We start from the raw sequence: 25,945 nt of genomic DNA, 5'->3' as shown, positions 1-25,945 counted from the left end.
ATGATTTATAGCCAAAGGAGTTCTGTAAATAAACAGTAAGTTTTCAGTATTATATATATGGAAAATGTTTAATCCACATATGGAAGTTTATACTTTTCATCCCTACCACTATAATTATCCTAGGCAGGGCCAGCCCAACCATAGGGCAAACCTAAGCAATCACCCAGGGCAAGACTTTTCAAGGGGTGTCAAAAAAGAGAGGAACCTGCTTCATTGGTTTGAAGGGAAAGGTGGCTTTAACAGGCTTCTGGGATTCCCAGATCTGTTGACTCTGGTCTTCAACAGCTGCCATAATGAAATGTGGAAGGCTTCTGAACAGCTTACCTATGTTTAATTTTACATTATTCATTTTGAATGCCTAGCTAATAAAGTGTTAATTCTAGACTTCTAATTTTTCTCTCTGCTGAATGGGGTGGGTACGTGCCCCGAACTCCTACATTTCTTATGCTGCCAAAAACACTTCGACTGGCCTTGACTCTAAGAGTTGATTTTAATGACACTAGAACTCATTTCACAAACTTCTGGCATTTGTACTGAAACAATAACTTTATTGGCTCACGCCCCAAATGTTACAGTTATCTGTCTAAAGTTTAAAGTTTAAAATATCCCAGTCTATGACAAATGAATATTGTGCTTTTCAAGCAAGAAAAGCTGCTTTGTTTCTTCTTTAAAAATAAATGTAAAGATTTCCCCCAAAAAAACCAGTAAAGCCTTTATCAGAGGCTTGGCCTTGCAGGTAGTAGAGCAAGAGATAAGAAAAGGGGAAAAGGAAAAAAGAGGAGTCTATTATAATTAAACACTCATGGAACACCAAGTAAAGTTACATCTTTCTCTTTCAAGTCAGTGGACTTAGAACAGTGTAATTGTACTTAAGATTTCACTGCAAATGGAGCAGAAATAAAAGGCAATTCGAAAAATAAAAATTAAAAAAACAGTTTGTAGTGTCATACTAATACTTAAGCTTTGAGAATTCTGGTTGGTTCTACAATCCAAAATTTATTATTTACTGAGCGTCCTGTCTTGTTCATTATATTGACTCACACTCAGTAATCCACCTTGAGTCCCTGTGAGAAAGGTGGACTACAAATTGCTTTAGGATGCATTGGTCTGATCCTGCGTTGAGCAGGGGGTTGGACTAGATGGCCTACATGGCCCCTTCCAACTCTATGGTTCTATGATTCTATGAAATTTAATAATATAAATAAAGCTGAAATATTGCACTTCAAAGATACTTGAAACTTTATCTTTGTTTCTAAGCAATTTATTTTGAGTAAAGCAATGAGACTGATGAACTTCTTCCTCAATACTAGGCAAACCTCCTCCCCCCCCCCCCCCGATAGCATGCCAACTGTTTTCTCAGATTCTCACGAAAGGCTAAGTCAATGAAACAGAAACAATCATGGCATTTATTGAAAATTATCAAAAAAACTTTCTTCAGATGAGAACCTTTCCTATTTAAAAGGTCAAAATCCCTTTCATCAACTAAATCTGTTACAAAATAACTGAGGAAGAGAGACAGAAGTTGAATGTACCAATATTGATACAAGAGATTAAGAATTTTTTAAACAAGTTTAGGGCTAATAAATCTCTACTTACCCGCTCAATATTATGAATTTATGATAAATATTTTGTTTCAGCCTTATTTTTTTTGCTAACCATGAACAATTGTTTATAAAATTCTTTGATTCCTGATTTGTTGAATGTATTAATAGTTTTTCACAAGGCAAGTAGAGATTTTTCCAAACCTAGATTTTATAGACCTATTTCTCTTCTTAATGTTAATTATACAATGAAAGTAGCCGAACAGTTGATTCCACCAAGTAATGAACCCAAACCAAAAGGAAATCTGTAGAGTAAATACATTTTTAAAAATATATTTATTCATTTGTTTCTTCTTTGTTATGATTTCACAATTTTAACCAGTGGGTTTCTTTTTTTAATTTCAAATTTTTCTGCAAGTCTGGACTTTTCTCAGACTGATTATGCACGGAGGAAAAAGATTGGGCCAGTGCCTGCATGACAGCTTGTGTATGACGCCTCCATTGTCCTGTGTTTTTTATGTAGGCACCATCAGCAGCTATGCTGGGCCAGGCCTTCCAGGCCTGGCTCTTCCCCCTACCTATGATGTCCCAGCAATGACACAAAGTGCCCTGTTTGGCTCCACGTCATTTCTCAGTGCCATGGAACTGAACAGGGTGCTTTTTCACCCACACAATGGTGGGATAGCATCATGACGCTATCCCACCTTCATGCTGTGAACCTCCCCCCCCCCACTACAGTGAGGTATGGCAGACCCTTCTTTTCCCTGGAGTTGTGAGTGCACTGGGGGATTTCTTCCCTTGTTAGTACACAGTAAATGGCAGGGTATGCTGTCCCACCACAAAAAAACAGTGGTGGCCTGGTGTGGCCACCGCTGTGCATAATCAGTCTCAGTCTTGTAGAAAGATCTGTCTCGTCTGCCCTTGGCTCTAATACTTTAAGTATAATATATACTTTTTTTTTTTTTTTTAGATTTATATACCGCCCTCCCCGAAGGCTCAGTATAATTTAAGTATCCACAGGTTTGGCCATATTTGGAACTAGATATATTGATTTATGACTATTTTAACTAAAAGTCTGAAAATAACTACAGCAACTTATATGCATTCGGATAAATACAAAATACATATACAAAAGTTATACTATGTAGGAAAGAACTTTGTCAGATAGCTCAGATAGAATGATTATCAATCAAGCTTTGGCCAAGAAATAGCCAAGCTTTGGCCAAAAATATTAGCATGTATAGCTGGAGAGGATATAGTCAACAGGCTGAAATGGTTGTTTCTTTTACAGATCCTGGAGGTACTGAGCATACATTTCTTGAAGATCTACTTGTAATTACCTGAGGGCAGTCTTACAAACAAATAATTTAAAATCGACTGCATTTCCCCTTTTTAGAAGAATATGACAAATCTGTTCATCATCTGCGCTTCTTTTTGTCATCTCTATAGAAGCCATGGCAGTGTTGATCTTGCCAAGTGTACTTCAAGTACTCAATGAGTACTCAAAAAAGAATACAACTCCATGATACTGAATTTAAAATAAGCTTCTGTGCAGATGATGTAATGCTGTCACTTACTGTTCCTTTACATTAAATGGAAAATAGTTTGAAATATATTGATGCAGGGGTAGTCAAACTGCGGACCTCCAGATGTCCATGGGCTACAATTCCCATGAGCCCCTGCCATTCGCTGGCAGGGACTCATGGGAATTGTAGTTCATGGACATCTGGAGGGCCGCAGTTTGACTACCCCTGTTGATGCATTCAGCTCAGTTTCAGGCTATAAACAAAACTACAACAGATCTACTAGCACTACATTTAGACTTAACAAAGAAGACACTTTTATTAACTTGAATATTCACTGGCCAATTTATATGATAATGTATTTGGGAGTTTGGTTGAATAATATTCCTACAAATCCATACAAAAGCAATTTGTTGAAAAAATTAGTGGAGAAGAATGTTAGTCCAATATTTAATATTTTCCATTGAAAAGCTATGCTAATTATGAACAGTCCAAACAGTATTTAGACAGAATTTGAAATGCAACTATATGGGTTCACTCAACACTGCTCAATCCCTTTCTTACTTCAGTCCCCGCCCTACATGATGTTCATCTCTGCAGTGCCCAAGATCCCCAAAATAGCATTTTCAGCAGTCAAAGGCAATAATTTGCCCCTTTTTTCACCAGTTCAATAGATGGCTGGATTGAGCCCTTAAAACAAAAGAAAGTCAGCATTCCTTTGTCATATTTTAACCAGTATTTGTTAAAAGCTATCCTATCCTTGTGGAAAGGCCAAATTTCCCTAAAAAGTGGGAAATTATTATACAATGGTATAATAAATACTGATTGGGGGGGAAAAGGTTTTACATCTAGGTCTGCAAATTATATTTACATTAATATGTGGGAGATTTTTATAAGATCTAGAATCACAGGTATTAACTCATGAATGACACTGATTCTCCTAAAGGGTCCCAAATTACACTCGTCATTCTCACTATCATGTAACCAGCTAAATGGCTAATTTCCAAGAAAACTCTCTACCAGATCTCTCAAGGAATGGACAAGATCATCCCATATATTAAAAATCTGTAGTTTGCATCACATTTCCTACAAGGAGGCTGGATCATCCTATAGATCTGATCCAGTCTTCTGGTCAAATACTATAAATATAAATATGGAATTGCTGGTATCCCAATGAACAAAGATTTTGAGGATGCTGTGCTTAGAAAGGTTTGTTGCATTCGATCACTGGGAGGGATGGTTTATGAACATTTTCCTTGAAGGTTCTCCACCTCCAGTCCTAGCTGGGAATTGTGTTTAGCTTCAAAAGCCACATTAATTCCTTCCACCTCCAAGTAAGTCTTGTAATTAGAGTAACCATTATAAGTGCTTCTGTGTCAGGCCTGCTTCTTCGGTCTGAGCAACAAGGCACATCAACTTGCTATTGCTCAGCACAGCCCCACTGACTCAGCAGGAGCTCACGTCTGACACTTTTTAGCCTTTTAGAATATTGAAGCTGCTATTAATGCTGTTTTATCTAAACAAACAGCACAGTCTGACCAAAGGGCACCTAGAACACATGAAGAAATGCCAGGATTATCTTTTTAAAAAGCAAACCAACCCTGCAACCTTAATTGTCCTGCTCACTTTCCAAAAATTGAATATAATTTGTAGATTCATCACCCGCCTGACACTGCAGAGGAAATTCTCAGTCATTGACTAGGACATTGATGCTGGGACAGAGGGCTTGCAAGACAGAAATAAGTCTTAAATAGTACTTTTTCATTTTTATAACCGTTTTCTTGAAGTTGCATACACATACAACACTTTTATTCATTTTTGTTTTAATAATGTCATATTTGTGTGGCTCGAACAATCCAAGGTTCTTTGTCAAAATAAAGGTTCAACTCCCTGAGTTATAACCCGTTTTAGCCCAGAGCAATTTTTTTATGGCTGGGTTATAAAATCTTTGAAAAACAAGATTCATAATGGAAGTGCTGACACAAGCTTTAACTGCTATACAGAAGTGTGAATGGCGCCACTATAATATCTATTAGGGATTCTTTAAAAGTTTGAAAATACTGTCTTGCTTTGCATGAAAAAAAAAAAAATAAGGAAGCCAGAACACTTTATGCCAAGATAAACATGCCTTTAACCCATTACATACTAATTTGCAGGAAAGCCCTTAATTCTGAATAAGCATTGAGGCCCTGGCACCAACAGGAAATGTTAGTCTAAATTCCTGTTTTGCTTTTAACTTGTTTTTAATCACTTCCATGAAGCACACAGGGTGGTTACAAACTCGGAAAGGAAAAGATTGTATAAGGAAGTCAAATGTGATTATGTGAGAAAAATAAAAGCAGGAGGGGGAAACAGAACTTTATTTCAAGGACTTGTGCTACACGGAGATTCACACTTGCTTCCATCTCCTTGAACTCCCTGGAAAGAGGAACAAACCAATGTAGGATTGTATTGTTATTTAACTGGGAGGTCTTTATCAAATGCAGGAGTCCTTCCAAGCACTCCAAATGTTCATGATTAAAGTTACTCAAGCATGAGGGAGAGGCAACTCCTTCATGGAACGGGTCTCACAACTAGGGACTTTCTCCTAACGTTCAACCCAAACCAACACTCCTATAACTTGCGTGTAGTACTGTCTGACAGGAGAAACAGAGAATGCACATGACTGCTGTGCAGAAGTATGAAAGGCAATGGGGCTTTTGCCGATAATCCTTCTGGTATTCATTGATTCATATGCATCATGACAGCAGGGCCATAGCTATCACCCTGGTTCCAATTAATATGCAATTAGTGCATTAGAAACCATTTGAATATGCACTATGGTTTCATTTATTCAAAGTGTTTTATGCACAATATTGTGTTGTTAATGGTATTTACAGCAGCCCTTTAAGGCACAAACTACACATTACAATTTGTCCCATTGCAGGATCTCAGCTTGTACTACAAGGCCACACACGCAGCCCCCAATGGGGCAAATAACACCAGCTGTGTTATTTGTTGAGAAAATGACATGAGGGGGAGGCTGAAGACCATTCTTCTTGTAGTCTGAATCCACACTGGAGGCCCAAACATTTAACCTTCTCCTGTCATGTGATAGTTGGCATCAAAGAGCCAGTGTGGTACAGTGGTTAAGAGCAGCAACCTCTAATCTGGAAAACTGAGTTTGATTCCCCACTTTTCCACATTAAGCCTGCTAGGTGGCCTTGGGCATGTCACAGTTTTTTCAGAACTCTCTCAGCCCCAACCACCTCACAAGGTGCCTGTTGTGAGGATAGGATGGGAAGGTTATTGTAAGCCACTTCGACACTCCTTAAGGTAGAGAAAATCAGGGTATAAAACCCTGCTTCTTCAGTGGAACCCTGACTCTCCACATATAAATTATTTGGGCCTTAGGCTAACATTAATGGTCTCTTTATTGTAGATTTGAAGGGAGCTGGGATCTGGAGTGCTAGCTAGAAAATTATGGCAAAAGTGTGGTTTGAACAGGAACTTCCCAAATCAGATCTTATTCACTTCCACTTAAAGGTAAAGGTAAAGGTATCCCCTGTGCAAGCACCGGGTCATGTCTGACCCTTGGGGTGACGCCCTCTAGCGTTTTAACGGCAGACTCAATATGGGGTGGTTTGCCAGTGCCTTCCCCAGTCATTACCGTTTACCCCCCAGCAAGTTGGGTACTCATTTTACCGACCTCGGAAGGATGGAAGGCTGAGTCAACCCTGAGCCGGCTGCTGGGATCGAACTCCCAGCCTCATGGGCAGAGCTTTCAGACTGCATGACTGCTGCCTTACCACTCTGCACCACAAGAGGCTCTTTCACTTCCACTTAGCTCTGTGGAAATGCTGTAATCAATGCAGCGTTTGTCTTCCCATAGTCACACAATACTTTTTCGCGTGACCGTACTGGTTCCAATTCAGTTTTTTCCATTGCCCTCCTAAGATGTGAACATGCCAACTTCGGCATTTCCTTCTCAACGTGCAGCATTTCAAGAAAGACTGCTAGCCAAGTGATACGCAGCTACCATTCCCCCAAGACCTGGCTGGACTGGACCAGAAGGGAAGCCAGTGGCAACACGCCGCACTTTGCTAGACTAAACTATAACAAAGAAGTTGATGATGTTAGTTATGGCTCGCCTTCAAATACAACAACAAAAGTATACAAAAGGCTCACTTGCAAGTATGTGAAAAACTAAAATAAATAGATATCTTTTAGGAGCCTATTTAATTTGGCTTTTGAAAGTATTCACACATAATCCACAGTGTCGTTTTCCAGAGATATCAGACTTAGGGTTCCTTTTATGTGGCGACAGGGGGAAACATGACATAAACCTTAACCCAAAATGAACAACTGATATAAAATTCAGTGACATGCTTTTTTAAGCCTAACTACTTAGCCTACTGATAACAAAACAGACAGGTAGGTAGGTGGAAGTTTCGAAATGTGATTTTGGATGGATTTCCACTATTATTTCAGTTAATTGGGCCAAAAGTTGGAACTTGATTTCAAAGGATCCTTGATTTCAGTCAATTGGAGTTCCTTGATACTTGGTTGTCCTGGGATATCCAGGAGGAGGAAGAGGAGGAGGAGTTGGTTCTTATATGCCACTTTTCTCTACCAGGAGTCTCAAAGCAGCTTACAATCACCTTCCCTTTCCTCTCCCCACAACAGACCCCCTGTGAGGTAGAGAGCCCTGATATTACTGCTCAGTCAGAACAGCTTTATCAGTGCTGTGGCGAGCCCAAGGTCACCCAGCTGGATGCATGTGGGGGAGTGTGGAATCAAACTCAGCTCGCCAGATTAGAAGTCCACGCTCCTAACCACTACACCCACCTGGCTCTCTTTCCACTCTTTCCAAGAGTGGAAAGAATTTTATTGATTTGGGCCCAGATGTTTTCAAATGGCTCAGTAAAATTGACTATATTAATTCCTATGTTCTCTGGGAATTGGTCATTTCAGATACACTATGATTTCATTCAACTAATTTATAATTTCAAGGGAGCCTGAGTCACAAGGGAGGGCGGGATATGGATATGGATATGTACAATCAAACTGTTTTAAATTAAAGATTGTAAATACATTCATGTTCCAAAGTAATTTCAACTTTCAAGCTGCAATTCAAAGTACTAACTTACTTACCTTATTTAATTATTTGTTTATTTATTGGTTTATTTGCAGATTTATATACTGCCACTCTCAGTAAGCAGTCTTGGGGTTATTTACACATATAAACTCAATGGACGAATACAATATAATCAATTAATATTAAAACAATTTAAAACCATTTAAAACTGGATTTATCATTATCCCATCAGCACCAGTAATAATAATAACTTGGGTGTGAATATCACTGCATAAATACACATAGGATTGCTTTATACATCCAAAATGATTCTTCAGTTCAAATCCTAAGCAAATATACTGGGAATTCACTGGGACTTGCTTACAAGTAAAAAGACTTCAGAAGTGTGTCCAGTTTTTTGACAGAGGGCATGCTGCAGAGAACCACAAACAGATGCCTAATCAGAATGCAACCTTACAGCTTGAGCTATCTACACTGAAAAGCTGCTGATCCAGGAAGACCCCGAGGGATAGTGTGGGTCACAGTCAGAGGCTACTTGGGCAAATAACAGTGCCTTCTACTTATGCAAGGAGGAGTTTGGCTCCAAATCTGAGACATCACAGACCAAAAAGTGGCAGCAATAGAACTGTAATCCAGAATGCAAGGTGGTTTCCATCCGGCTTCCCACTGAAATACAGCATTTGGATCAGGGGGTCCTAAACTGCACCAAACAATTAGGGTGGGTTAGTACTAATGAGGAACAGAATTTCTTTTTTCTCCTCCCTGCCGTTCTCTTTGAACAGAAATCAATGCACATTAGAGATCCCAGGATGCCTGGTGCATTGCTCAACATCATATCTGGGGAGGGAAACACAGACCAGCATCACCCTGGCACACAGACCACTTCTGGTAAACACTGGAAGAATGTGGACTCTCTAACACTCTATTAAAACTCTATGGTTAAAGCCATACATGCTTTGTAAAAGTTTGAGCATCTAAAGACATCAACTGCATCTGGCCCCACCCCTCAGTTCCTCCCAGGCTGTGGCCTGGCAACCCTAAGGCACCCTTTTGTAGGTTTCCGTTATTTAATGTGCTCTAGCAGACTGATAGGAAAGTCTGAGAAGACAGGAGAGTTTGGGAAGACATTGCTTGCCTCTATCTTCAAAGTTAAATCCTGAAATTCTGCAGAACCTCTTTTCTTGTCCCTTCTCTCTGAATTTCTCTTTGATCAAGATGGAGTTAATGAGAAACAAACCCCACATTCCTAAAAAGAGGAAAATAAATGGATTGTTGGATTGCAAGGAGAAATTGGGTAAAGAGGGATTAAGAGAATTTATCTTAACAAAGCTAGTACACGCTCCATGATAATAACTTGTGAAGCCAAGCCTTAGACTTGTACTGACATACCTTCTTTCACATCTTGCTTCTTTTCTTGAGTTTCTATCCCCGAATCATTCTGTACCTTCGGTTCAACCAATTCTTCATCTTCCTCATCCTCTACAAAATAGAATAAAGAAAAAAAGTAATCATTTTGTTTCAGGGTATGATTAGACTTTCACTTAAACCTTGTCATAGCCAAGACACTAGTAGGGATGAGCATGAACAGGGAAATGTGCCCAAACCGCACAAACGTTCGGCCCCTAATAAAGAGGTGTGGTTTGTGATATGATAGAACAGTCCCAGTAAGCTAGAGACATCAAACACACAGGGAATCTTTGACTGACACTCCTTTACCTGTTCTCTATGCTTGGTGATGACTGGATTTACAGGATGTAAATTACAGCTCCCCCCCCCCCTCAAAGAAGGAGTCTCCAGGGAAGTACATTCTGGGGAAATGGCAAAAATGACAAGGGCAGGTTCAAGAGTGTATAGAACAGACCCTGTACAAGCTAGAGGCATCAGATTCATGGGGGAACTCCCCCTGATGCTCCTCTACATGCCCTCCAAGCTATGCACAGAGTTATGCCCCCCCAAAGAAGATGCCCCCAGGAAAAAGTTTTGGGGAGAAATGTCAGGTTCAAAAATGCAAGTTCAAAAATGTATAGAATTGACCCCCTGCAAGCTGTATGCCATGCTATCTGCTCCTCTACAATCTCTTCAAGCTGGGAGTGGATTACATGTCATGGGAGGAAGAACTCCACCACCACCTGCACGCCACAGACCACTGTTCCCAGACACCAAACCCATCCTACCAGCCCACTGGAGCCTAGTCCTAGCAGGATATCACTAGGGGTCTTTCTTTCTTTCTTTCTTTCTTTCTTTCTTTCTTTCTTTCTTTCTTTCTTTCTTTCTTTCTTTCTTTCTTTCTTTCTTTCTTTCTTTCTTTCTTTCTTTCTTTCTTTCTTTCTTTCTTTCTTTCTTTCTTCTTGCACTCAACCCAGCTAAAAATTCAACGAAAGGCAGCATACAAGTGAAGGTTAGTAATTAACAGGATAAAAAGATTGTTTTGGTAAAAACAAAAATCTTTCCCAATTATTTACCTTCCTGAATATAACAAGTGAAGGCATCTTCAGCACCCACTCTGATAAGCCATCCCATAGGCTGGGATCCACTAGAGAAAAGGCTGATGACCTTGCCATTACCCTATAGACAATTATAGGTGAAGGTACCACAAAGAGGAGGCTGTCTCAAACGCATAGGAAGTATTTTGGAGTATATCATGAGAAGTCAGTCATTCAATGTGGACTGTATCTTGTGCCTTGAAGATAATAACCAATCTGAATTGGAACTACTATTAAATTAGTAGGGATGTGCATGGAGGGGAAATCAGTACTTTTCAGAGTCTGGATTTCCAGATTTGGTACAACAATATCAATTTGAGTTTGGCCAATTTGGGAACCTTGAACTGATTCAGCAAAATGCCAGACAGCTGATCTTTGAGGATCAGTTGTTTAGTGGCTCTCCTTGCCACACGCGCCATCCCAGTCAGCAAAGAGCCTGGGAAAGCTGGAGGGGGGGGGGGAGAGGGAGGTATTTAAAGAACTTCTGGGTGATTCTCTTCCCCCCAGTAGCTGACCTCCAGAATGGAGACTTGCTGCAACATTTCATACCAATCTTCAGAAGCAGCCCTCTGTAGAGTACATCACAGTAGACCAGTGTGAAAATTGTGGTAGTATGGGTCAATGTGAGTACAAAAACTCATAATGCAACGAAGCACAGCTCCAGATTCACACAACTGCTGAAGCTAATGTATCTACCTTTCAATGGCAAATAATGTTGAACTTTAGTGATGTTACAAAAGGGTATGTGAAATATGACATGGAGGTTAGCTTTAAAAAAAGAAAAAAAACACCCTATGACCTGTAATCCTACCTGGCTAGGGAGTAAACATCAATGAACTCAGTTGGATTTACTTCTGAATACATAGCTTGAACTCATCCACATAAATTATTAGAAAGTATCTCAATGGGGTTGTATTCTTTGTAATTTTTTCCTTTCCCAGGTCCCTGGCAATAGCTTGTGCACAGACCTAGTCAGGAGTCCAGAAATATAATAGATGCACGTTTCTAAATTCCAAGTTTCCTAGATATTCTAAAATGAGTCACCTGTTCCTTTCTATCCCCTGCAGCAACTTTTCCTCTCAGATGTCTAAGTTTGACTTTCTGTCCCTAGAGGCCTCACTGAGCCAGGAAAGGGGAAAAAACACACACATGTTTCAGCCTGGCAGCTCCAGGACTAACAGGACACCTGTTATTCAAACACCTCATTTCCAATTCAATTCTCACCAGATTAATTTGTCTGTTGACCTACAAGGAAGGGTTAAATAGAATCCTGACCTTAGGTCAGATGCCACTGGCAAACAAACAAGCATGGCAAAGTCCTGAAAAGCCATCCCCGCTTGACTTGAGGACCCAGCAGCCAGGAGATGCACTTGGAGCTGAAGAACAGCTCAGCATTAATATGAATTTAATGAGCACTGAAAATTGACACATGTCAGCTACCGCTAGCAGATGTTTTATTGCCCTTTCCTGACCTATGCAAATCTCTCTTCTCCTTCCTTTCCCTTCTTCTACCCTACTCACATATTCACCCTTTCCTGTTATTGGTTTTTTGCTCAGTTTGCCTCCAGCTATAAAAGCTTGAACATCCAGGTAAACACACATTTTTTTATGGTGATGAAACCAACCAAACAGAAACAGAAATAGAGCAGAAGGATCCAAATTTGGACCCTTACATGTTAGCAAGCAGGAATATGAAAGGTATCTGGTTCAGAGACCAGAAGAACCTATGGTCTACGCTGATACAAACTAACTTCAAGCATGTATATACACCTCAGTGCCTTTCTGAATTCTGATTCATACATGACTCAGAGCTAGCACTGGAGTGTTGAAAACATCAGCTCCGTTGAGTTCTTCCAGTCTCCTCTGGTAACTATAGTTCACCTTACCTCATGTCTTGGGAGTCTTTGTGATGAGTATTTTCTTACCTCACCAAAGTCAGTCAGTGCAATGACACAAGCATGAGGAAAAGCTCAAATAACTGCAAGATGTGAGGTAAATTGGACTATATATTTGGAAAAAGCAGTTGGGAACTCATATTGGAGATGCTGTTTTTGACGCCAGACAGATGTTTTTTATAATATACTGTGCCACCCTCAGATGTTGAATTCTATTAACGGAAATTAAACCTTGAATCCTAAGACCAACATTGGTGTCACCTTTGAGTGCTTAATCTTATGTCAGCTTCCAAGTGTTCGTACTATGAAGATGCACAGAGATCAAAGGTATCAGGTTTTACATTTCTAGGCCAGAGTGAAACAAGACATTAAACTAACCATTCAGGCCCTGATTCTGAGCAGGACTAGGCCAAGGGCACCCAAGATTTCCTTCCCCCCTCCCTGCAGCCTTTGCTGTGCCACGGAGAGGTGAAAGTTGTACCCAGCTCCCGCACCCTACCCAGCCCCACACCACTTCAAGGGGAACCTGCCCCCTCCTGAAACTGTGAACAATAATGTGCACCTTTAACTCAAACCAGCACCAATATCTATGGGACTGCCTTTCCCTCCATACCCAGAGAGTATTATGATCAAGCAGTCAAAATTTGCTTAGGATCCCTGGCCTCAATACAATAGGCCTTTTTCAGCCCTGGCCCTGCCCTGGTGCACCACTGGGATATTAAACCATTCTGTACAACTGAGCTGTTCTGCCAGGGATATAGTTGAGGCCAGGTATAAAGATACTGGCATAAGCCCTTCCAAGCTTTGACCAACCTCAGAAAGGAGTGAATTATTATTAGAAAGATTAATGTTTTAATTGATTTTGAACGATCGTTTCAAAGTCAGTTTTTACCCAACCTGAGATGACCAGGGAAGGGCAGGATAAAAATTAAAATTTATATTATAATAATTGGCTGTGTGTGCTTCAAATTAACTCTGAGATCGAGTACGCACGGAGGCAAAAACCTTGTGCCACCTCCTGCTTGCAAATGCATGGTTGGAAACTGCACATTTGCAAGATTCCTGACGGGAAACTCCTCTGCCATTTTCCCGCCACCTCGTCATAGCTTTTTGCCTCTCAGCAAGGCAGCGAGCGAAAACAACCTGAACTCCCCTCCCGCCCCTTGTCTTGTCAATCATTGCAAGCCACCAATCCCTGCACAGCGGTTGTTTTGGGGACTCAAACTTCCATCCCCTCAAGCCCCAGAATTATTTTTTAATAAACTGCACTTCTGCATTGCTATGGGGAAACACCACAACACCAGAACATTAAAAAAAAAACCTTACATTCCACATTGCTGCGGGATCACACCACAACAATAAAACATTCCCTCCTTAGATCTCTTTTTGGGATTCTTGGTGTAATGGTCTCTCTTTATGTTCTGGTGGATTTGTGATAGGCTGACCATGGTAACTGGACCCTGATGAGTGACTGTTCGCAGTAAATTTTTACAACAAAGAGCACAGATGCCAAGCTAAGAGGGAGAGGGTTGCTTCATCATACACCTTCCCCCTCTCTTTCTCCATTCATACCCCACTGCCAGAAAACACAAATGGGAATGTATTTTGAATGTTCGATCCTAAAATTACAGTGCACAATGAGGAGAACATTTTATTTTTACATAGGGCATGTAGTTTTGCAATCCTGCAGCAACGCGGACCATGCCATTTTTTTTAAATTCTCGATCCGGAAAAGGGGATGGGAGGGGAGGGCAGGTGTGAGGGCAGGCAGAATACTACCGAGACTGTCGCACATTTCTCCCTCCACACAGGCTTGTCCCTGTTTGCTCCCTGGATCGCAGCACAGCAGGAAGCAAATCTGACGAAAACTCACACTACCCACTGGAGAGTTCTGGGTTGCTGCCATTGTCATGTGGAAGCATCACTAAAACCCTCAAGCAACAAGAGGCTGTCCTGGGGGCAAATTACTCATGCGGAATCAGTCTCACAATTAATCAACTGCAGTTTTAAATTAGTCAGCTACAGATTAAACAAGTAAATATGACAATCTTACAAGTAAATTTTGTAAGTGCCATTTCTACTGACTTCTCCACTCACTCTTACCACATTGCCTTCTTATGTGGCTGTTAACCATTGGGTCCCACCCCCATGCATTTAGGGTGGGGTCAAAAGAGGCCCCCTCTTCCCATCAGGTCAGCAGCCCAGCAGCATTTGCTTCCAAGCAAAAATTCACAAACTAGCTTGGTAGCTTCACTAAGCAGCTCTTTCTAGGTACAAACATCCTTATGCCATGTATTTATTTTTTTAAGTCTCTCTGATTTCAGTGGAATATGTTTCTGGGTAAAGTTTGTGCAGGCACAGATTCTGTGTGCATTGCAATATATGATTTGAACACAAAAACTGAGGGGGTGGGGATTCCAAAGTAATTTCTCTCTATTTATACAGCAGTCATTAATCTGCCAGTATTGTGCTGGGATTGTTTTTCCATGACAGCAATACAGTGCATTATTCTGATTTTTTTAAACTCAAAAATGCATACATTTTGCTGTCGTCTCTGCCATGTAAGGCTGTCCCCTGGGGTTCACTCTCATAAATGACTCACAGTTGTTGAAAATAGTTCTCCTTTCATAACTTCATTTTGACACTGGCTGGAGAAATAAAGAAGGGCTCTCGTGGTCAGAACAATGTTTCCATTTCAACAATGCTTCTATTGGAACGGCTCACTAGATACCCTTGTGAATGACCCGTCCGCCTTGAATTTCAATGGGAAAGATTTCGAGCCAAGGTTCCATCCCTAAAAATACAAATCCATTTCCTTTTTTTATACTTCTTAAATCACTGCCAATCTTTTGAAGTACCTAATTCAACCGGTTTCGGTGCAATTCATTATATAATACATATATTACATACAATACATATAAACACAGCCAATGATGTGGCGACATATATTCCTATGCACATTTCAAGGCATTCACACAATTCTAACCTTGGAAGCCAGGGCCAGACCAGGCGACAGGCTGCCTTCTGTAGTCTGTCTGAAAGAACCCCTAAGTCCTGCAAGCTAACAGCTACTTCATGCAGCAATCTATTGGCAGGTAGTAACCCTGGGGTATCACAGCAAATGCCTGAAGTGTGGCTGACAGATGTGAATGGCATGCATAAATGTAAGGAACTTGTTCAGCAATCAGGATGTCCAGGCACACATGCACAGATGTGGGAAAGCACTGTCCATCACTCACATTTTTCATTGCTTTGATCGTGTCTAGATTCCCTCAGGCACAAGGGGGTCATTTTTACCACACACACACAAAACCCCAGGCAAGACTCAACCCCATGACTGCTGCAGGAAACAAAACTAGGCAATTGTTGTGCAAAACTCAGAGCTGCCTGAACCCACTTATCATAGCATAACATCAACTGTATATCCAAACACCTGAATTATCATTTCAGCTTCAGATAGCCTCTTCTGAGCATTATCACTAATATTTATGAAGGAAGACAAGAACATCCTCAATCCATGAGAAAATATCCTTCATCACCAGAATAATATCCATTTCACACGTTCTTAAAAAACAGGATAGTTTCTGTTTTTAGAGGTATACATTCCAGCAGCTACAGCATTCCCCCCTCCTCAAAAATATTTTTCACTGGGACATGTGGTTTCAGTTTCTCTGCAGCTAGCATTCATGCTGTTCAGCTGGTTTGTTAAGTGGCTAAATATTCATCTAAGATTTATGTAAAGCAGACCCCCCTCACTGCTGATATATGCTTTACCAAGCGATTGGCTATGGCTTGTGGTGCATCTGGAGTGTGAGATTTACACCTCCGTGGATTTGCACCTCTAAGGCTAGTTAAGAAATCATAACTCCCAACTACGGTTTTATGTATCAAGGGGCATGCTGAATCAGACTGACAGCACTGTGTTTTAATTCTGGGTAATTACAAATGGCTCACTTACTAAGAACACATCTTTAAATCATTGCCAAATTAGCTTGTAGATCAAGCTCAATGTCTTATTCCATGAATTAGGGCTGTGTATAGAGGCACCTGGCTGAATGATCATGTGACAAAAGAAAAAGGACAGGTAAGAAATATGGAGGTCTTACCATGAAGAGAACTGGGTGGGGAGGAAAAATACTAATGATAGTGAAATAGCCAAGATAACCAAGAAAAAAGCTGGAAATAGGAGCTACATTATGTAATTTCTAGGCTGGCCCACTCTGGGTTGAGAAATTCCCAAAGATTTGAGAATGAAGCCTGAGGAGGACAGGGGTTGGGGATGGGGATGTAACTGGTCTTTTTTTAATTTGGATGGATTCGGACAACTGGTTGTTTTCTTTAATCAAATGGAAATATTTGTCTGCAAAGGCTTAACAATTGGTAGGCCCAACAATGACATCTCAGAAATGTTGCCATAATCCCCAAACCAGAAAAGTTGAAGTTAAGGTGACCAGATTGTCCCACTTTTGGAGGGACATCTGGGGTACCTGGCAAATTGTACTTATGTTGAAATTATATATATATATATAGTTTAGGTGCTTAAATGAATTTGCAAGGTGAACAATATCCATGCAAAATTAAGTTTATTTCCTTATGTGGTCTTAAGTACCAGGATTCCTTTTCTGAATTTTTTTTTCTTGAAATAATGTTAGGGAGTTCTTCATGCAGAACTTGAATAGACCTATCTATTAAAAAACTGTTCATAGTCTTGTTATGACCCGTAGAAGTTAATTTTGCTTAATGATACAGTACCCTCTGTAAGCGTCTCTAAAAGTTATTGTGTGTACTATTCCTGGTTTGTGGATTCTCAGACCTCCTGCTGTAGCATTTCCAATATCCATCTCTTGGTTTTGAGCTTCACCACCAAGCACTGATTTTGTGTTTTCACTCAGCTTTGTTTTCATAGCATTTAGCCACTGCTCTAGAAAGGCAGGTCTTCTTTTTCCATTTTGTGACAAATGAGGGAGTATTACAGCCAAATGGCAAGGAAATGCCTTTGAGTATTTTGTTTATGATTTTTCTTTTGGCATCACATAACATCCTGGAGCCGGCAAAATCAACTTCATAAGCAGCCCCTGTTACAAGCTGTCATATTGGTTTAACTATTAGTTTTAGAAATTCTCAATATAATTATTTTCCTGCTAATTAAAATAGAAGGGTGCCTATGTTTCTTAAGGAAAGTATCTGTCTTATCCTAGAAACAGGTTTTACTTGGCCGGACTACGTTTCCCTTGGTTATGGCAAGAATTTGTTTTTAAAAAATACATATTAAAATATCAGTGTCTGGTTAATTGCCAGTCTGGATCAAACACAACCCATTCTTCTGCTAAAAATAATGTCAGCTCCTTAGCAGAAAAACTGAAAAGCAGCCCACTAGACACATTCAGTCAATGATTCTTATCTCCATTAAATATATATATATATATATATTTATTATATATTAAATATATTATATATATTATATATATATATCTGGTCACACGGAGAATAGCAAACTGGAATCCAGCAGCAAGTTACATGAGCCTCCTAAGAAAATTGCAGAATATAATATACTATCTGACAGCTGACGGAAAAATGTAAGGAATAAGATTAATGGGTAAAAATCTTCTAGCAGACCATCACATTAAAATGGTTAAGACCCTTGCGATTATATTCTATTCTAGATCTGGCTTTTCAAATTAAGATCTACTAGGAAATGAGAAAGAATGGCAAAACTATTTCTATACATAAATTCATTAAAGGAAGCCTCTTCTCCCAATGAGAGCTACTGCCTATATATTTTTTTCCTGATATTTTGATGCCATTTGGTGGAGGGGGGGGGAAGCACTCACTCTGGAAAATCTGCTATTTTTTGTGCATGAAAACAATGAACAGACATCTGGATGCTACGCAAATTTTTCAGTGCACAGCCCAACACAAAAATATGGTTTGAGAATAACTGTGTGATACTAGAAGACAGATATTGGCTACAGCCACCTTGGTGTAGTGTTCGGGAGCATGGACTTCTAACCTGGTGAGCTGGGTTTGATTCCCTGCTCCCCCACAGGGAGCCAGCTGGGTGACCTTGGGCTCGCCACAGCACTGATAAAGCTGTTCTGACTGAGCAGTAATATCAGGGCTCTCACAGCCTCACCTACCTCACAAGGTGCCTGTTGTGGGGAGAGGAAAGGGAAGGTGACTGTAAGCCACTTAGAGACTCCTTTGGGTAGAGAAAAGCGGCATATAAGAGCCAACTCTTCTTCTTCTTCTAGATATTAGGGGGGGGAATTTCACAGAGTGGAATCAACTGCCTAAGGAGGTGGTGAGCTCTCCCTCACTGGCAGTCTTCAAGCAGCGGCTGGACAGATGCTTATCCTGGATGCTTTTGGCTGATCTTGCATTTAGCAGGGAGATGGACTAGATGGCCTGTATGACCCCTTTCAACTCTATGATACTATGATTCTAAATGTAGAAAATGTCTTGCAATATGAAATGGCAAAAGAAGTTTAGACAAAAATGTAATGGGTCACAGTCATTTTATGATAAGGTTCATGATTTAGGACCATGAAACAAATATCAGTTCCATTCACATCACTGTCATTGCACACTGTATGCAAGAAGTCAACCACAGCAGCTGCCAGGAATAGGAGCTGGTAACTGTGGTAACAACTCAAACCTCATTTATTTTCATAGAAGATGTGGAAGAATCCACTGTCTCAACCCCTTCTCATTTAAAAAAAATGCTCTATGCCTACATAATTCCTTCATGGCATTTCTTTGTAGAATACGGATGACACCCAGGTCTATCTCCTAATGGACAGCCACCCAAACTCTCCCTCAGAAACATTTGCCAGATGTTTGGAAGCCATGGCTGGATGATTAGAACTGAGTCACCTGAAACTCAACCCCTACAAGATGGAGGTTCTGTGGTTTGGCAGGAGGGAGACAGATCAAGAAGTGTGCTTACCCAGCCTGGCTGGGGTGCAACTTAGTATCGCACCATCTACCTGGAACTTGGGTGTGATCTTGGATGCCTCCTTATTGATGGAGGCCCAGGTCACAAAAGTGCCCCAACAGGCATTTTTCCATCTACACCAAACAAGGCTACTAGTGCCCTACCTGTTCTCTGAGCACCTGGCCACAGTGATCCATGCAATGATAACCTCCAGGCTTGACTTCTGTAACTCGCTCTACAAGATGCTGCCCTTGTCCTTGACCCAGAAATTATAGCTGGTGCAGAATGCAGCTGCTAAAGTCCTCACTGGAACACCTTGGAGGGCCATATCCAGCAGGTGCTGAGGCAGCTACACTAGCTACTAATTGCATTCAGGCTCAGGCTCCAGGTTTTGGTGTTAGGCCATGTGATTCCATCCCCTTGTGCTCACACCCAGTCAACCTTGAGGGAAGTAAGTAGAGTCAAAGGGTGAAACCCAGTGCCCAGGGCATAACTGAGTTCTCAAGGGACAGAATAAAGAGTCATGGTGAAGGCAACAGATTGGGTTGCCAGCTCTGGGTTGGGAAATACCTGGAGACTTTGGGGGTGAAGCCGGGAGTTGGCAGGACTTGGGGTGGGGAGGGTCCTCGTTGGAGTATAATGCTGTGAGTCCACCCTGCAAAGCAGTCATCTTCACCAGAGGAACTGATCTCTTTAGTCTGGAGATAAGCTATGATTCCAGGGGGATCCCCAGGTCCCACCTGGGAACTGGCATCCCTACAATACTAATTCATCTCAGGGGCCCAGCTTTCTATCTCTGTGGCTAAGGGGATATCAGGGGAGGGAAGCAGAGAAATGCAACTACATTGTTTAGAAAAGCTACTTCTGAGGCACAGAAATAAAAGTAAAAAATTGGCTTGTGGAAAGATCTGATAGGCATAGCAACAAATCCTTAGCCTTGAAAAGTTCTACCGGTTAAAAACTGCCTCACTCTTATTCTAGAGAAGTCATTCCGGCACTACAGGCTGCAAGGAAACCACCAAGTGGAAGCCATTTTAAATGTCTCCACATGGAAGCTTCCTTTCCAAGGAGATCAGACCTGGCACGGATAACCTTCTAGATAATTGGCATTGTCCGAAGGGAGACAGCCTTAGGATAGCAGCATATTTACTGACAGGAAAGCATCTTACTGAGATCACTCAAAAGACAGTGTATTCATTGAGCTTCAATTCCCCTCTAAAGCTGCTCATTTATACACAAGGCTCAAATACTGGCCACATTTCCTAGAGCTATAGAGACACTTTACATTCATTGATAAATCATGAGAGAAAAGTCACACAACCTCCCCTTGCTCTTTGGTTGCTGCTTTGTTGCGTGACTTTGAGATCCTCATTCCTTTTGCATGAGTCAAGTCCAAAAGAAATGCTTCCAGGCTCCAGCACAAAATGCTAGCAAGCAAATACACATTCATGGCCTACAAAGGCAGTTATATAAGCTTAAGGCCTGTCCAGTGTTTGATCTCTACAAGAAGAAGTGCCAAATGCAAGCTTGTCTGGGAGTCATAGCCCTGCTCTGGCAACTTTCACCCTCTAAATCAAATGCATGTGGGTTCTTCTCTCTGGGCCTGGACGGATGAGAGAAGGGCACTCTACGCATATTCAAAAACATCCTGGTCATGATTGTTGTTTGACATGTTTCATGGTGAAGTCCTGGTGCTGAAAACATGTCACAAATCTAGTTCTCAGCAGAGCTTTCTTTGATTCCTTTTGTAACTCTGGTGATGATTACCCCCCCCCCCAAAAAAAGGATTTAGAGTTGGTAGAGTAGAACAAGAAGAAGAAGAGTTGGTTCTTATATGCCACTTTTCCCTACCCGAAGGAGGCTCAAAGCGGCTTACAGTCGCCTTCCCATTCCTCTGCCCACAACAGAGTAGTCAACCAGCCTGAAGAAAAAATGCCCTGTCTCTTTAACACAAAGACTTAATGTAGGGAACTATGCAGCTGAAGCTTTACAGCAGGGTAGTCAACCTGTGGTCCTCCAGATGTCCATGGACTACAATTCCCATGAGCCCCTGCCAGCAAACACTGGCAGGGGGTCATGGGAATTGTAGTCCATGGACATCTGGAGGATCACAGGTTGACTACCCCTGCTTTACAGCATGGAGGGAAATAACATCCCTGGGACTGGGGAGGTGCAGCGGATCGAGCTGGGATTAAAGGGGCAGCAAATGGGAGCAGTTTAAGGGTTGGCAACCCATATATAGGCTCTGTAACATCTAAGGAAGGGCAAGGGATAGAATCCTCTGTAGCTTGGCATGTGCAGCAGAATAAATATCAAGCTCTTCCTCTATCACACAAATGCACACATACACTCCTCCCTCCCCACTTCTGAAGTGGCAAGATGGGTTAGGTGAGACAGCTGCTGCAGATCAGAGAGAGGCCTCTTTGGACTAGCAAGACCCTGGACAACTTGTCTCAGGTTGGCAAGCAAAACAAAGGTTCAAAGTAACCTTGATTTTCTATACATTTAGCATGTTTTGTTATACCTTGTTTTGGTTAACAGGATGCAGTCCAAGACCTGGAAAGCAAGGAACTCAATTCTTACTCTGCAAAGAAGACCACCTATGGATTTGGAACTCTTTTTGGCACCAAGATCGAAAAGAAATGGCTCACTGAAAGATCTGTTTTGTATTACAAAGCAGATCATTAACCAAATTGTTGATTTGATATAAATATACATGCAAACATACATTTCTGAAACAATATAAACTGTTTTGTTGAACAGCAAAACCTGCCGCTTTCTTTGGAGAAAGTCCCTGGTCATATCCCGGTGATGAAGAAAGGGGAATGCTATTCTTTCTCCAAGGAGTTCCAAAGAAGTAATCAATACATGCTCCCTCCACATACATTTTGCCTTCATAAGAATCCTTCAGAAAAGACGTACGGCCACTCAGGGAGTTCCATGGCTCAACCTTCTCTCCAGCACACTATATTTTGGAGGTCAGATCCGCCCGCTTCACATTACTGCCTATCTAGCTGCATTCATACCGAATGTAATTCATAGAAAAAGCAGCAGGCCATGTTCATAGTCTTTCTGCTTCCCTATTTTGCATCCCATGCAAAATCAGATTACAGCCATGTTATGGTTTATGCTGAACAGGCAATTAGCAGTTTAAATACTCCTCTCATAAGACCAGAACTCCTTCTATCCTTTCATGTATGCCAAGACAGTCAGCCAACTCTTCTTCTTCTTCATTTTTCCTGGAGTTTTAGAGGGCGGACTTTGTAGAATTACACCGCTGCTGAGCTCCCACCCTCTCCAAACACCATCATCTGCAGGCACTGGCCCCTAATCTCCATGAATTTAGATAGACCTATCTTAGAATCAGAGAGTTGGAAGGGATCTCTAGGGTCATCGAACCCTCTGCACAATGCAGAAACTCACAACTACCTGCCAACCCACAGTGACTCCAATTTCATGCCCAAGTGATCCCCACCACCACCAAAAATCTCCAGAATCCAGCCTGGCCTGGAGGAAATTCATCTACCATCCTACAGTGGTGATCAGCAATTCCATGGGCATACAAGGAAGGGCCACAAGAGACAAACACTGGCACATCTTCTGTGACTCTCTTATCCCCTTTAACAGTTAAGTAATCTAGTGACCCTCATAATCCTATGCCAGGGAGTGGATCCTGGCACCTCTCCTTCGAAGACCAAAGAGCTGAGTGTATGGGAAGATATGTGAGGACATTCTCTTGAGCATATTTATCTGTGCAGCCAGCATGGCAACAGTTTGACAGCATGGTAGAAAAGTGGGACAAAAAGCTCCCTATAGATTTTCTTCTGCAGTGAAAGAAAGAAAGAAAGAAAGAAAGAAAGAAAGAAAGAAAGAAAGAAAGAAAGAAAGAAAGAAAGAAAGAAAGAAAGAAAGAAAGCAGCAGCTCTAGCAATAATAAAATATTGTCCTGCCGATATTACAGAGATTAACTACGTTTTGCTTCAAGATGCCTAATTCATGCAAGTGACACTTCAAATGTCCGCTTCTCCACTCATGCCAACGTGCAATTTATGTCTTCATTCAGTTTTCATCAGACTGCTCATGAAGCAACAGGCAGTGACAAAAGAGCATGTGTGTGTTTTCCCTTTTTCAGGAGTCTAATGAGGACTCTGCTGCATGAAGAGAGTCAAGACAGTCTCTGGCACGACGTGTTGAGCCAAGGTGTTTGGGCCTGCGTAAAATTAAACCACAAGCAAAACACTTGTTTCTGACAGCAGATTTATAATAGGAAAACCCCCGCAGGAACGTCAAGTGAGGACCCCCCCCACACACACACACACACACATACACACTTTTTAGGATTTTTCATAAACTTCACCTTGATTTACTAGCTCAGCATAGTAGCAGGAAAGGCAAGCAGCAGATGTAACCCTATCATCTTTTCTGCAAACAGCACCCTTCCTATTCTTGGCTTCCTCACGCTGCTAACATGAATTCAAATCATCTGTGTTTAAGATTAAACCCGATGATTGACAGAGCTTTGCGGTCTCAGCCCATACTGAAGATTATTCAAGATATCTATCAGTTATTACTACAAACCCAGTATGACATTCAATTCCTAGAGCAAAAAAAAAAATGTTTTTAACAGTGTAATGTCTGAATCTATTTTGGAAAACTATTTTAAAATAAGAAATTAAGTATAACCATGTGGCTGACGTCCAAACACAGATTTCATTTCTGAGGTATGGGGAAAAAATATTTTAAAGCTACCTTTTGCAAAGAAGATGTGAAGCGAGAAGATTTTATTTTGGTCCAGTTCTAAAGAACAGGGTTTTTAGAAACGATTTTAGATTTTAAAATATACATAATGTCCGAGATCCTCTCCACTTTAATAGGCCTATGGAAAAATGAACTTGACTATTGTGGTCACAAGTGGAGGATAGGGGATGATTTTTGCCTAGTCCCCCAACCTGCTGGAGCCCTCTGGCTCACCCCTCCTCCATGCTGTTCCCAGGGAGGAGCCAACTCTCCCCAAGGAGCATTATTTCAGGTGCATTTTGGGTTGCAATAGAGAGGCCATTGGTTTACTGATGGAAATAATTCCAGCAGAATCTAAGCCATAGTTTTCAATAACATAGAAATCTAAATCTAGGCAAGAATAGTTCATCATGAGAATGGGACCTCAAATCACTAAATGTCTATTTTGGCAAAATTAGATTCAGTGTTAGGCATCAATATACCACCAAGTCCTAAGATAAATAAAGATTAGGATATTTTCAAGGCCATTCATGTTTTCAATGGTCCTTGGGCTGTGATAAGTCAGTAAAGACTTAACAGTCCACAATTCACACACCATACCTGGAAAAGCTATGAATGTAGAATAAAGTTTGAGTTCACTCGTACCTTTAAGACCAACTACAACTTGAGGCATTCCTGGGCAAGGAACGTGGTAGAGCTTGCCTTTGGGAAACTCAAGGGACACTGGAGGTGCTTTCTCACGAGGCGTTATGTCCACCTGGACAATGTAAAACCAAAAAGGGAAACCAAAACCCAACCTAACCATAAAAGTTAGGAACCCAAAGGGTGAGCTGCAAAAATAATTTTTAAACATTTTCAAATATTTATTTCATAGACTAATTCAACATATTAAAAACATAGTCATCATAATTTAAATACATAACATTTCTAACTGCACATGGAATAGACCAACATAGAATGGGCCACATGTGTTTCGACCCTGAGGGGTCTTCCTCAGTGGTCAAATTATTGTAAGGAATGCACTCATGTCTAAAATCAAAAAGCTTGCTGGGTAACAAAGAAAAATCTGTTAGGTGCTTTTTCTGTCACACATGGGAATGTGCTGGTGATTGAGAGCTGGGCAAAAGCAGAGAGCGGTAGCCTCCGGAAGGGCACATTTCAGAAGGTGGGCTCCAAATCACATACCTTTACATTAGACAGACTAATTGGAGCAACACCTAATAACTGAATGTTGTAAAGGTTTCTATCAAATTGTTCTGGGAAGTTATTGTTTTTTGCTTGCTTCGCACTGCTGTACCTGAGACAGCAGTCTAAATAGAATTGGTTAGTTAAAGATTGGTTAGGCCCAGCCGGGGCTGGGAGAAAATTGTTCTTGTTCTTGTTTAGACTGGCAAGCATCAGAATGGGGAGGGCACCAAACCAGTCCTCTTGGCTCAACAGTACTGGAAAGCATAGAAAGGTAAATTGCTCCCTGCTGCATTCAGTTCTTTACACTCCATGGTATGGGGAAAATGTAGTTCAAGTCCAGTGACATCTTTGAGACTACCAAAGTTTGTATAAGCTTGCGTGTGTATGCACATTACGACAGATACCTGAAGCATGGTATGGGATGAGGGGGCTGATATTCAGTGTCTTTCATTGCACGGTTTGATGCATGCAAGAGAAGGATAGGATGGCTGTTGGCCCAGTAGGCTGGCCAGCTGATGCAAACCCAGTTGGGCAGCCTCTTAGGGAGCCTGTGTTAATGGGTTGTGT

General features: G+C 41.2%; 1 protein-coding gene across 7 annotated transcripts in view; it reads right to left on the bottom strand.

Annotated features, from left to right (window-relative positions):
• Positions 1 to 25,945, bottom strand: part of DYNC1I1 (dynein cytoplasmic 1 intermediate chain 1) — a 222,370-nt gene that overhangs the window by 109,245 nt on the left and 87,180 nt on the right. For all 7 annotated transcript variants that reach the window (XM_077303653.1, XM_077303652.1, XM_077303655.1 and 4 more), the window contains one exon: positions 9,531 to 9,620. In XM_077303653.1, the coding sequence (XP_077159768.1) occupies positions 9,531 to 9,620 (90 nt within the window). The remainder of the gene's footprint in view (positions 1 to 9,530; positions 9,621 to 25,945) is intronic.

This window comes from Paroedura picta, chromosome 11 (assembly GCF_049243985.1).
Source record: "Paroedura picta isolate Pp20150507F chromosome 11, Ppicta_v3.0, whole genome shotgun sequence".
Taxonomy (NCBI): domain Eukaryota; kingdom Metazoa; phylum Chordata; class Lepidosauria; order Squamata; family Gekkonidae; genus Paroedura; species Paroedura picta.
Note: the sequence above shows the minus strand (reverse complement) of the source record. Positions and strands in the feature narration are given on the sequence as shown.